Source organism: Porcisia hertigi, chromosome 11, assembly GCF_017918235.1.
Source record: "Porcisia hertigi strain C119 chromosome 11, whole genome shotgun sequence".
In the NCBI taxonomy this organism is placed as follows: domain Eukaryota; phylum Euglenozoa; class Kinetoplastea; order Trypanosomatida; family Trypanosomatidae; genus Porcisia; species Porcisia hertigi.
Window position 1 is genome coordinate 313,734 of NC_090570.1, and position 13,580 is coordinate 327,313.

General features: G+C 57.2%; 4 protein-coding genes across 4 annotated transcripts; all 4 read left to right on the forward strand.

Annotated features, from left to right (window-relative positions):
* Positions 1–670: 670 nt before the first annotated feature.
* JKF63_07020 (uncharacterized protein) lies at positions 671–2,614 on the forward strand (the record flags this gene model as incomplete). Its single annotated transcript, XM_067902964.1, has 1 exon — positions 671–2,614. One exon carries the CDS (start codon positions 671–673, stop codon positions 2,612–2,614), a length of 1,944 nt encoding a protein of 647 aa, XP_067758973.1.
* Positions 2,615–4,109: 1,495 nt separating this feature from the next.
* On the forward strand, positions 4,110–8,180 carry JKF63_07021 (uncharacterized protein; the record flags this gene model as incomplete). Its single annotated transcript, XM_067902965.1, has 1 exon — positions 4,110–8,180. The coding sequence occupies one exon, from the start codon at positions 4,110–4,112 to the stop codon at positions 8,178–8,180; it is 4,071 nt and encodes a 1,356-aa protein (XP_067758974.1).
* Positions 8,181–9,185: 1,005 nt separating this feature from the next.
* On the forward strand, positions 9,186–10,493 carry JKF63_07022 (uncharacterized protein; the record flags this gene model as incomplete). Its single annotated transcript, XM_067902966.1, has 1 exon — positions 9,186–10,493. The coding sequence occupies one exon, from the start codon at positions 9,186–9,188 to the stop codon at positions 10,491–10,493; it is 1,308 nt and encodes a 435-aa protein (XP_067758975.1).
* A 1,212-nt stretch (positions 10,494–11,705) lies between these two features.
* On the forward strand, positions 11,706–12,311 carry JKF63_07023 (uncharacterized protein; the record flags this gene model as incomplete). Its single annotated transcript, XM_067902967.1, has 1 exon — positions 11,706–12,311. One exon carries the CDS (start codon positions 11,706–11,708, stop codon positions 12,309–12,311), a length of 606 nt encoding a protein of 201 aa, XP_067758976.1.
* Between the last annotated feature and the right edge of the window lie 1,269 nt (positions 12,312–13,580).

Below are 13,580 nucleotides of genomic sequence, written 5' to 3' on the forward strand. Positions count from 1 at the left end.
GGAAGCGGACCTGCCACTGCTGCCACTCAAAAAAAAAGGGCTCTGTGACGTCTTTCCTTCCCATATCCCATTTTTCATTTCCCCACCCGCCTCGCGGTCAACTTTCTTGACTGGCCGATGTAGGGCTGCTGGTGTGTGTGTGTGTGTGTGTGTATGTATGTGAGAGGAAGCATCTACAGTGTCTTGTTAGAAATAATTACACCGACACATTTGTTTGAGTCCACGCGCACAGAAGAGGACCAGAGAAGGGGGGAGGGGGAAGAGGATCTCGAAAAACTTCTCTACGCCCTGGCACGTATTCACAGCGGGGGAGGGAGGGAGGAGACACTTTTTCCTCTTCAAGAGAAATCTTGTTTTTTTTGTATCTGTTACTCACGCGCACGTTCGTCTCCAAGGCGTTCGGTGCGGTGTTCCCCCAAAAGACACCAACCGCGCCCATCCTGTCTGTGCGTCCCCCCCCCTCCTCCTCTGCATTTTATATTCTCATCGGCATCACTCTCGCCCCTTCTCCCTCTTTACAGGCGGAAGAGCGCACGCGTGAAGGTGCCGAACGAGGCACACCTCGCACACACACACACACACACGGGAGGAAAGAGAGAGAGAGAGGGATCTCATTTCGTAAAGGGGAGAGTGTACGCAGAGGTTTTCTCCCTCCTCATTGTGTGACATCATGCCTCCAAAGCGCTGCCCGAACCGCCTCCTGGTGCTCTGCGCCTCCATCAATGACGTCACAGCATGGCCGTTTTGGAAGTTTTTGCAGATGAAGAAGATCCGCGGCGTCACGGACATGGCCCTGCTGGCCTTTAACAGCGATGGTGGCAGCTTTGAGGCCCGTATCGATGGTGACAAGTACGAGCTCAAGAACTACGCCAAGGTTCGTGGTTATCAGCATGACATGTTTGAGAGCTTTGTACATCGCTGGCATGATCCGGGCCGAAGCTATTTTGTGTATGGTGGGCATGGTATGGGTGACTACGTCGAGCTGGAGCAGAGCCGCGTCTCGCTCCAAGCACACGAGCTCGCTTCTGTATTCGGCAAGCGTACCTTCGAAGCTGTGCTATTCGATGCCTGTTTTATGTCGAACCTCGACTGCGCGTATCACCTGCGCAACAACACGCGCTACATCGGTGCTTGTGAGGGGTACATGTGGGAGCCTGATACAGCGCTGGACTATCATGTCTTCAACACCCACAACGCCAGCGCCATGAGCCGCTTCAAAGATCCCCTTCACATCCTCCGCGTTATTCAGGCCGACTACTGCAGCAAGGCCGCGCGCGGTGATTTCTCGATCATTGACACCACACATGTCGCGGAGCTGCGACGGTACGTCCAGGAACACGTGATACAGCGTGTGTATGACCGGGCGACCTTCTACAGTCTACCACAGCATGAGCGACTGCAGCAGATGGCTGAAGCTTCGATTCAGAGCGCCATTGCTGAGTTTGGCCACCCCGGGGGCGAAAAAAACGTGGTGGGTGACGCGGGCCGCCCACGCACCGCTCCATTGCCACGCGGGGTTCTTGCGCTTTCCGCGGCTGGCCGGCCGACGAGGCGACAACGACTGCTTCAAGGAATACAGTTTGAGCACGCACTCTACCCATCTGAGGTCGATGACAAGCATCTGCTCGACATCAAGTCTTACCTCACTGATATGCTGCTAGAGGAGCAGCAGCAAAAGGCGTGGGAGGTGGCTGCGCTGGGGCCGCAGCGCCGCATCGCAGCGGGTCGCCGCCGCGTTAGAAGTGATGCGCTCCTGCAAGGGGGCAGCTTTGCTGCGGCGGCCACCGCCTCCACCTCGTCGTCCTTCGCAGTGTGGAGGGCACCGCCATCGCTGGCGCTATTTGTTGATAAGCACGGTCGGCTTCCCTCTGCCGCTTCTCAAGAGTCCGTGTTGCCTACCAATGGGAGCGCTCCTCCCACGAGTGGACCGCAAGGCGAGGCGGCGGTGTCGTCTTCGCCCTTTTTCGCGACTCCTCCAGCGGCAGCGGCGACGCCCCCGTCTCTCTCCGTCTCTTATAAGGGCAGCGCACAGGAGGGTCTAGATCTTTTCCATCGTGTCGTCGTGAGCCACGTCCCACCCAAGGCCGCCTCCATCTACGCTGCCCGACTAGGGGGGTTGTCCTTGACGGTGCATGAGTATAGCGCGATGTCACGGCCTTTGGAGCCCTGGGTTGTGGGCTCTAAGAGGCTGCTGAGACGTCGGGCAAAGCAGTTTATCAAGAATGGCGAGCTCTCTGAGGTGGTGATGGAGACCCCAAAGGCGTGCGTGTCCATCTCGAGCGCAGACCTCTTGTCATCTGCACGAAGTGCGCCTGTGGTGGCCGCCGCGTCGGTAGGCAAGCGTCTGCACGCGACTTCCCCAGCCGCTTTGCCGCCGTCTGCCGGAACGCGAGCGTTCTCTACAGATCATTGTTTGTGTTCCACACGCAACAGCAGCAGCAGCAGCAGCACGCTCGAGAGCCGTACCTTCTCTTCCGACTTCTCCGCACCTCTCTCCACCTCCTTGACTGATGCGCACAAAAGCAGCGCGACGTTGGCAGTGCAGCCGCTGCCACAGCGCGCGGCCTCCTACACCCTATTGCCCAACTCCGAGCAGCGTACCACCGCTGGTTGAGGATTGAAAAGCATCATTGCTCAGAACATCGCCAGGGAATGTGCATCCGATGACAGCGGAGGAGGGGGGTGGCGGCATGCTCACCCACTCGGCGTGTGTGTGCGTGTGTGTGTGTGTGTCTGCTTGTGGGTTTGTTTCTCCCCTTTGTTTTTTTTTTCCTTTTGCCGTCTACCATCATATATAAACCACCATGTTGAGATGGAGCGCACTTATAGTGAAAAAACTTTTTGTACTTGTACGATTCCCCTCATCCCCTCCCCCCCTCCCCCACCCCCTCTCTTACCCACTCACTCACTCACTCCCATCGTGTGGTGACCGTAAAAAAGGCTTCGTTTTTTTCCCCCTTCCTCGTTGTCACTTTTGAAGAAACCACACACACACGCACACACACACACACACTTGCGTGTATATGTATGTATTCAGCATACATTCTAGTTTGTGTTTGAACACGCACGTAGTTCTCTTCGGCAGTATACAGGGCTAGTTGCCGAATAGCCGTACCGTATCTTGCTTGACGCCGTCGTCATCCCTCGCTGCTACTGCGGTACCTCCCTCTTCCTTCTCCTACACGGGAAACAATGTGTGTCTGCGCCTGGTACGGCTGAGGCTTTGCAGCGTTTTTTTATCTCTCTCTCTCTTGCTCGATTCGGATCGGAGGGATGTGAACGCCTACTACTCCTTTAGGTGCATCAAGACGTGCATGTAAAAGTGATGTTTGAGCGGCCCAGTGGACAGAGGGAGGGAGGGACGGACGGGGAGATGCGGGGCCGTGTCGCGTTGTTTCGAGGGTTTTCGTTGTCGCGACACACCATCGGTACGTTTCTTAAGGGGGAAGGGGGAGAAGGGGGGGGGGCTGAGGTGCAGCGGTGAAGAAAAAAGAATTGCCATTAAGTGGAAGAAGGTCATGATGAATAGGAAAACCTTCATCGCCGCACACATCTTTCGGCACGGGGGGCCCCCCCCTCACGCCCCCTTCCCCCCAAAGGGGGGGGGGGAGGAGCGTGTGTGTGTGTGTGCCCACAGTGGATAATGTCATATCTGTGCACGTAGGCTCGAGTCATCCGCGTCAAGGGAAAATACCCTCCAAAAAAACAAAAGAGAAGGCCTGTACAAGGGGCACTTGTATTTTTGATGCATGCACCAAGGCACCGATATTCTCAATCACCCGGCACAGCGCAGTGAAGCATGCACACGTTCACGCTACTCGTCTCCTCTTATCACTGGCTTACTCACACTACCTCTCATCTCTCTCTCTCTGTGTTGGGCGCTCGCCCCCCCCCCCTCCTGCCCTGGAAACACACACACACACACACACACACACGCCACAGGTTACAGTATTTTTATATGTGCCTTGACGATCACATCCATATAATTCACATCTTCATAGTATCCACTGCCACCACCACCACCAAATATTACCGGGTTGCTTCTTGGGTGGGGGGGGGGAGGAGGAGGCATGTCCAGCGCGGTGATGCTAAACTCGGCGGTTCCCGCCATGCGGCTGGAGTCGCTCCTCTTTGCGGGTTACGAGCGGCTTGGCAGCGGCGGCGTCAGCGGTTTCGTACGCCTCATTACTCCGCAGGGTGAAAGTGTGCGTCTACACTCATCACATCCCTCTTTCCCAATTCCTTCACCGCTGCATCCGCATCCGCAGCCGCTGGCGTCATCGAGTCTTGACTGCTCGCCCGCAGTTTCTCTTCCCCAGCCCCCTGGTAGTGGGCTCATCGAAGCGGTCGCACCACCTGCAGCAGTTTTTCCGGCAGATGCCCAGCGGGCCCCGCCGGATGAGGTACTGCAGCACACATCGACGACGGCTGCGGCTGAGGCGGGGCTGTCAGGCCCACCGGAGAGCTTCATAGTGGAGTTCTTATCATCATCCGCGGACTCTTCAGCCACGCAGTCCCGTGTGACGTCCTCCCCACCGTCGCCGACACCAGAGGTCGCTGCAACCAAGGACGAGGCGCTGGGCCATGTGCCAGCGTTTCCTTCAGATACTCGGGGCAGTGAAGTGGATATGTTAAATGAACACTCCTGTGAGCTCAAGAAGAACATGATGATTGCTTCTCCGGGAAATTCCATGATGTCTACGTTTGTTCACGGCACGGAGTTGACTGCATCGGCGGCGTCGCTGGCAGAGCTTGATGATGCGCTGACCAAGTGCGCTTTGAACCTCTTTGGGGGAAGGCTTCCTCAGCCACCGTCGCCGTCACCGGGACCGACAGAGGCTTCTTCGGAGTGGTCAGAGGCAGTTCACTATCACAATGCAGTTTTTCTTGGCTACGACGACGCCGGGTTTGCTTACATCGACGCACAGGCGTTCGCGCAGCGAGTTGCATCTCCGCAGGAATGGCGGCTCTGCCCCTTACCGCTGTTGGTGTGCGTGCCTGAGAAACTGGCTCACTTTTATCGCCGTGTAGAGCCGACCGACAAGAGCGGCAAGGAAGGCCATGCCGCTGGAGCCTGTGACTCTGCTATTCGCTACCCGGTGCTCTCGAGGACTGTGGTGACGGGTATCGTTGGGGGCAGCAGGGAACTCGGAAACGCACGGGCAGGCTGCGATGAGATGACTCGTGCAACCGCACCCCTGTCTCCCGCTTCATCGTCGTCGTCAACATCAACGCTTGCGTACCTCAGCCTACCCCTGCGCTGGAAGCTATCCGCATGCGGCCACGCACCCGCACTCGATCTGCAGCACTTGTTTCAAGTGAGGCCGAACTGCGTGTATCAACTGACACAGCCACGCGAGGAGGTGGTGTTCCTTGGCGTTGCCTTGGGGGTTCCCTGGGTTCGGTCGGTTATAGTGGCGGCAGAAGATGGCAGCGTCGGACCACACGCAGCCGCTTCTTCAATGCCATGGCCAACAGTTCAACCGCCGGCGGGGTACCACTGGAAGGATGCGCGTGCGTGGGCGGAGCCGCTCGTTGGGTGTCACGACGCGCACGACATTCGAGGTCGCTACGGTCTGGTAGACCGGGCACTGGCTGCGACGGAGGGTTCCCTGGCCGCTGCTGTGAGTGGTGCCGACGGGTCAGCCTCTCTCTCGGTGTTGCCCTCAGCCGTCGTTGCAGCGCCGCCCAAGGGACCGTGCCGCCAGGCACCATCCCTGTGTGACTGTGAGGTTGAAGATAGGAATACGAGGGCCTCGCTCTCGCCCCCGCCTTCTTTGCCCTCACCGAAGCCGGTCGCCGCCACGGTACCGCTCTTTGTAAAAAAGGGGACACGTGTGTTTGTGCCTGGATGCTTCGGCGTGATGCTGGAGTGCAGCACCAAGGCGGCACTGATGGAGGCGCAGTTCGGCGTCGTGCACGGGGATCGACTTGTATCACGCACTCGGCTCGCTCGTGCCACTCCAGCGCCACTCTTGGGTACACCCATGTCAGGCAGGGCGACGACCCCTCCACGGCCGCCTGGCCCTTTCACTGTCATGGGGTTCCAGGGCCGCAACGTGCTTGTGCTACTGGCAGACGGGAGAGAGCAAGTCGCGGTGCAGATCCACGTTACGCACGGCGTCGCCGAGGTGGCAGAGACCTTTCGCAAACTCGAGGGGACGCCACTACCGCCGCCTGCGCTGCCACTGGAGCCGCTCAGCGTGTCCGCATCTTCACCAGCGGAGTCGGCAATGGCCCCTGGGGCCGAAGAAAAAGACTCGCCGGAGAAGCAGCAGCCTTGCATGCCCCGTCCAGTGACTTCCATTCCTGGAAGGGAGCCCGAGACCGTCATCACTCCTGCAGCTCTAGCGGCTGCCGAGGCACCGTTAGTCTCGGATGACGTAACGGAGACGCAAAGTGCGGAGTTGGTCCTTGGGGAGGCTGGCATTACGACACAGGTGGTCGATAAGGATTGTGATGTCGCACACCGACCAACCAAAGGAGGAGATGGCGTGGCAGACTTCGGCGAAGCCGCTGAGGTCACGGTGCATATCCCCTCATTCGCCTTGGTTGAAGACTCGCAAGCGGCCCTGTCTGGGATTGCGTGTGTACCTCACGCTGGTCGATCGTCCTCCACGGCTTCGTCCACAGTGCCTACGACGCAAGGTCAGCTGGAACTCGTCGGGGAAACGCGAACCACCTCTCCAGGCCCCTTCTCCACTGCAGCCGGAACACCGAGCGCGCACACGCTAGATCGCACAGTGGGTGTGGTAGGTGCCTGGTCGACGACTACACCACCGCTGCTTGAGCTTGCGGAGGAGGTAACGGTGCTGCCTGCCGTGACGTCGACCACAGATGATGCGCCGCCTCTGAGGAGCGTGTCGACCGCTGGCCGTGCCGAGACCCCCTTGAATGGCACAGGGGTCTTCGAAGGGCAGGCGGCTGGGCCAGTAATCGAAGCCCAGGGCACCAACAGGCCCGGGGAGAGGGATGCGTGCCTCCCCTCCGACGAAGCAGTCTCTGCTAACGTTCAGTCGCACAAGCACTCGCAGCAGGAGCAGGTGCTGGGGACACACCTTGACGCAGCGGTGGAGGAGAGGGAGCCGCGCCGACAGCCGATCAGAAGCTTTTCGGAGCACCTCTCGTCCGACCACACGCCTAGCGTGATCCCGACCCCGTCGTCGTCGACTACGCACCCATCACAGGGGCAACAGGTAGGCAGCGCGCAGAAGGTGTTGTCCGACGCGGAGGGACACTTCGATGACAACATGGCTGACGATCTCTGCCTTCGCGCAGCACAGGGGAGCGATCTTGAGCAACGAGTTCAAAGCGCGAGTCGCGCACACACCAACAACGGAGGCGAGGCAGTTGTTGCATGCGATTTACCAAACCTGCTGGTGTTGCCGAAGCTCCACTCAAATCTTAACCCAGCACTCCCCTCTCCCCATAATCCCATTCGAGCGGCTGAAGAGATGGCCTCGACGATGACGACAGCACGATGGTCCGAGTCACCAGCTGTAGGGTTGTTGCACTCTCATTGTGCTAGGCAGTCTGTCGGGTGCGGGACGCAATTGCGAGAGCGGTCCCCCCCATCTCCAGCCCATTCGGTAGGGGGTTCTAGAATGTCCTACTCGCCGCCACCGGCGCTTCCGGCAGACTGTCGACCAGCACCTCAAAGCGGTAATGGTCAGGTGATGTCCTACCCCGCCTCAACATCGATGCCGTGTGCAACGGCGACAGCCGTTGCCCCGACGCCGTTCACCAATTTTTTGAAGGCGTACGCGATTTATGTTTTACGCACACATACAACACTTAGTGACGATGGTGACGGTGGCGGGGATGGTGATGATGCGAGCAAGCAGTACTGTAACGGCATGGCGTCGTTCACGAACGGGTGTGCAGGAAAGACAGGAAAGTCTTGGCTATGCGCCGTGCGCCTCGCCGACATGCTCGACTTTTATCGCGAGCAACCGCTGACACGCATCACGGAGGCAACGAAAATCCAACGACGATGTCGTGCTACATGGAGGGATGCCATGATATTCAATCCTGCCTTTCCTGCATCGCCTGTCGAAGGTGATGTGCAGGTGGCCAAGTTTAAAGCATCTGCTTCGACAACTGTTTTTGAGGAACTCTGCGTTGATGAGCTGGTGTCGTTGCTCTCTATCGTTCATCGCCCCGCACGGGAAGCGAGATGAGTGTATGTGTACCCCGCGTGACAGCGTCAATGGGCGATGGAGGCTTATCTTGTATCTTTTTCTCCCTCCCTGTCTTCCTTTTCTCTGTGCGTTTTGTGTGAGTGCGTGTGTCTGTGTGCTTCCCTGCAGGACTGTCGGGAGTCTGCTGCGCCTGTTGACGTGCGCTGTCCGAATATGCACCAGACGAAAGCCAGAAAGAGGGAAGGGGAGGGGGGAGGCAAACACAAACAATGATAAATCATAGCAGCGCGTTGGAAACAACAAGCCAAACAGCTTAGGGTGGGCCTCTTATCGTCGCATGCGCTGCTGCTGCTGCTGCTGCTCGCTGTATTGCGTTGTGTTCGTGATTGCTTCACTGATGCTCTCTCTCTAGAGAGAGAAGACGCAAGGAGCACAGCGCCCCGGGGAAGGGGGTGGTGGGGGGGAAGGACGATGTGGATGGAGTGGAGGCCACACAACACACGCACACACACACATAGCGCACTTCATGGAACATTCCCCCGCCCCCCACCCCTCCCCCTCTTGACACCACCACGCCGCCTTTCACGTGTGCGCATCGTTTTTCTTCCCCTACTCGATGTGAAAATATGTCCCCCCCCTCCCCCCTCCTCCCCCCTCTTTCCGATTTGAATCGCTGGGCTCCGCCCTTCGCCCCTCTTCCCATGATGCCCGCCTTCACTTTGTACCCCCCTTTTCCTTCGTTTCCCCTCCGCCGTGCGTTACTCCTCCTCCACACGAAAGCGATTGTATCGCTGGGTGATCATATGTACTTACACATGAGCATCATAGTTGCACGTGTACCTCTCTCTCGATTTTAATCTTGTTCTACCTTGCAAAACACACACACACACACACACACGACACGTGACTCCCTCTCCGCCAGCTCTCCACTGGGTGCCACTCGCATCATCATCTCACCAGCATCTCTTTTGGCTACTTGAGGGTCAGGTAGGGTAAAGGGAGAGGAGAGAGGGAGGGGTTCTCGCAGTCTGCGGTGCTGACACCATGTCCAGCGACGATGCTGCGAATGTGAGGTGTTCACTGCCTCCGCACGGCCCAGCCAACATGATGTCGTTGTACATGACACGCTACGACTACGACTACAACCGAGATCCGGCCCTCAAAGACAGTAAGGGAGAGGCTGAGCCGGGCATCAGTGGAGACGTGCGGAACCGCCCTATCTTTGCCTACGGCACGGATACAGGGAGTCGAGATGACCGGACCATCTACCAAGTAGACTACACAGCAAAGGACCGCTCTGTGAAGGACATGACCGAGCTGGCGGCTACCCTGACAGGCGGGGCTCCTAAGACAAGCATTAGTGACCCGGAGGGCAACACGACGGCCTACCAGCGCAACTGGTTCCGGCCTGCACTCTCCTCTCATATCGTCTTTGCGGACGGCAGCCATCCGCACACAACATACGAAGATGAATACCAGGCACGCCGTCGTGTTTCTGGTGGCGTTGCGGATCATCCAGCGTGCTACGCAGGTGCTGCCTCGAGGGCGTACAATGCAGATCTGCTGAAGCCGGTTGGCGTGATGGAGGACGACGGCGCTGACATCGCACCGAAGATCACATCAAAGGAATCTTTGCTGCCACGCAAGAGCAAGGCTCCCAGCAGTGGGTGGACGCCAACCTTCGACTTTTTTGATCACTACCACACATGGAATGATTGCGTGCCTGGGGACGGTGTGATGGGCGAATACACATGCACCTCGTGGGATTACGGAGACACAAGCGGGGCTCACCCCTTGCAGCTACCGCTCAGCCTCGAGCGCAGCCTCGCAGCTCATGACCTGGACGTCACGGCAAATCCGGACAAGGCGGCGCTGCTGCGGCAGCTTGCAGGGAAATACTTTCTTTCTAGAACGCCGCGCGGCCCTTCGGGTGGTGTTCCACTCGATACAAGCGATCGCACGAACCCACAGTTCCTGTCGAGGATAGAGCAGAAGCACTGTGCGGTAAGCCAGCGTCTTGAGAAGGAGCACTACGTCACGATGCCCATCTACAAAAGTGACTATGTTGACCAGGGGCTGCTGCCAGAGCTGCCTGGCAACCCCGGGGGCCCGGCGGACGTTCGCGATACCTGCACCAACCCGCTGACAACGGCAGGAGAGATGACGGCCGGTCAGCTGACCAACGAAAACCGCAAGATGGGCCTGCTGCGCAATGCGCACGGTACCCTCAAATCTGGCGCAGCGCCTGCCGCGTCGCAGGTGCGCACAAGTCTTTTGTCAGCGATGCGCAAACTGGAGAAGGCGGCCTCGGTTGACAAGGCAGACCCGCACCACCACAAGCTCCGTACGTAGCTGCAGTCCACGTCACCTTGAGGTTCTGCTCCCCCCCCCCCCTTGGGTCTTTGGTGCCGTTCCTGGCGTCACCCAGCGCTGGCGTGTGCCGATGTGTGCCGATGTGCGCATCTGTGCGTGTGTGGGGGTGGTCTGTGCGGGAGTAGACAATGTGCATCTAGTTGTTGTGTGTACCTTTATGTAAAGTATTTTGATGTTATGTTAATGTCTACCTGAGTGTGTATATGTCAGTTGGAAACATCCCTGTCGTGTTGTACTGCTCTGGTGAAGTCGTCCTAGATGTTTGCACATCAGCGATCCCCTCTCTTTCTTCCCCCTCTCCCTCCCCTTTCCTTCTCTTTTCACACACACACGTACGTGTAAGTATATACATATATGTGTGTGTGTCGGGGGAGGGGGGGAGGAGGAGATTGAAGTGCACACTCATGTGCCAGTTATGTATACCGTGCGCTCGCCACGGCTCCTCCGTTGCCCCTCTTCTTTTTTTTTCTGGTGTGTGTGTGTGTGTGTGGTACGGAGTTTCGTCGATGCGCACCACAAAAGCAAAAATAAGACGGCTACACAGACGCAGTAGGAGGAGGAGGCGTGGGGTAAAAACGCTGCGATTGGGTGCGCCTTTTTTTTTAGGCACACGCTGCAGCAGCGCAGCCTCCTAGTCGGACTCGAGCCTCGGGGGCTGCCAGGAACGCAATTCCCCGTAAAAAAAAAGGAGGGGGGAAAATAAGCAGATCCTCTTTGCCTGCTCTCCCATGCACAGGTGGTGCTGGTGCCACTAGTTTTTATGCAAAAAACATATGATGTAGACCCTGGATCCCACCCCTACGCGGTGTATTTCCATTGATCCAGATATTTGGTGCGTACGGCGGATACACACACACACACGTGCCTCCCTCTTCTTCACTCCCCAGTGACCTTCTTTCTCGTTGCTCTTTTTCTCGCTCAACATCTTTTTCCCTTTCTGAGCGCACCACGAGTCAAACCATCCTCTGCAGAGCTCTGCTGTTTTTTTCTTTTTTCGCCTGGGCATATGGTTTCTCTTCCTTGATTTTTTTTTGCTTCCTATTTGTCCACCTTTTTTACTTCGTTGCTACCACGTCGAACCCTCCGCTGCCGCCCCTCCCCCCCTCCCCCCCATTCCCTTCCTCGCACAACCGAGTTGAACCCCTATTTTTTTCTCATACAATTTTCCCCCTCCCTTGTCTGTTTATTTTCATGGCTGCCACGGATCAACTCTGTCATGCGGCTGAGCTGATCGAGCTGGCGCGTGGCGAAGAGACGGAGGATGGCAACCCGCTCACGGCGGTGCGCCACTACACAACGGCAATGGAGATTATCGCCTCGGAGGCCTCGAGGTGCGCCGCATTGATATCAAACGACGATGCACGTCGCTTCTTCCTCTTCCAAGCCCGAGCAAAGATGGAGGTGTACTACGAGCGCACTGCACTACTTCTGCAAGTCGCAAACGAATCAGGGCTGCTCGACAAGCCCAGTTCCAAGAACGGCAGTCCCACACATATCCTTACCGACTACCCTCCCGCGCTCTTCACAGCTCCCGTGACGAGTGGAGAAAAGAACTGCGCCGGCGGTGCCGCTTCGCATGGGAATGGTGGTGGCGGCAGTGTGCTTGGCATTCCACTCTTCTCAAGGGGGTCGGCTGCTTCCACTCAACCGGGAGTCGATCATGACAACGCCAAGGAATCGTCGATGAACTCTTACCTGAAGCCTGCCCTCGAGGACGCCATTCCAACGCCGCCAGTGACACCAGGTATTGACCTGGATGAGTTCTTGAAGAGCCTCGGCGCACCACCAGATTCTTGACATCGGCGGATGATCTCGGCGAAGTAACCGAGAAGCCTTTCTCTCTGTGTGTGTGTGTGTGTATCGATGAATGACTTGGTGTGTGTCAGAGTGCGCATCAGGTTTTGAAACACCACTGCTTTGTCTTTCGGCTTTCCCCCCTTCTCCCTTTTTTCTCTCTTCTGTGTAGATGTGAAAAGAAGGAGTTGTCTGTCGGGGGGAGGGGGGGGGCTGGAGGCATGTGAGGCATGTGAGGCGGTTGCCAGGTGAAGAGAGAGAGAGGGACCCGCTTGCACCGCTTAAAAAAAAATTCGTCCAGCTCGTTCGCACTCTTTTGCTCTTGGGGGGTTCCTCGGTCGGGTACATGTGTGTGTGTGTGTGTGTGTGTGGCCGTGCGGTGGTCAATGACCTCTCCTCCCTCGTGCTTCTTCTCGTTGTGTCGCCTTCCCGTTTTTTTTTTGACTTTGTTTTGCCCTCATTGGTGTCCGTCACATACCTGAGCGTTTTTTATTTGATTTTTTCTCGTCCCTCGACCCGTATATGAGCGTTGAGTCCCGTTGTTTGGGTGGTCGGCAATCAAACTTCATTACCATCATCGTGTTCGCGTTTTTTTGATTGCCAGGTCATGTCACTTCCACCTTATCTTGTTCAATATATTTGCAAGGGTTACACACACACACACACGCGTCCCTCCACGAGATTTCCCTCCCTCCCTTCCTTCCTCCCCCTTTCCTCCTCCTGGGGTTGAATGGGAGGAGAGGGGGGGGGGGCTCCCCGTACCCAATGGATAGGTTTTTCCACGCACATGCATGCGCACGTATCGCTCTCACTGGATCACTCTTAAAAAAAAATTGTTTTTTTCCTCACGGGTCTCCACTGGAATACAGTGACACCACCGTTTCTTCTCCCTCTCAAAAAAGAGAGAGTCAAAACACCTCAAGCGCCATCGTAGCACCGCCCCCCCCCCCTCCCCCCCCCCCAAAAAAAAAAATAACGCGCGTATGCGATGTGTGCCTCTCTCGAGCTATTACCGCCCGGAGGGAGGGAACGGGGTTTACATCTCCCCACCTCACATCACGTTGTAGCGTTTTGTCGGATCGCCTGTCGCTTTGCGGGCACGGTGAGTGCGACTGAGACACGTGACAGCTGTTTTTTTTTGTTGTTGAGGATGCGGCGCGTGTGCCTTACTCATATTTTCGCTCTCACTGTGTTTTAGCTTCACTCGGCGCGGTCTTTGGCTGGGGGTGCGTGGCCTCACCGCCACCGTCACCGCCACCGAACTCCGTAGTC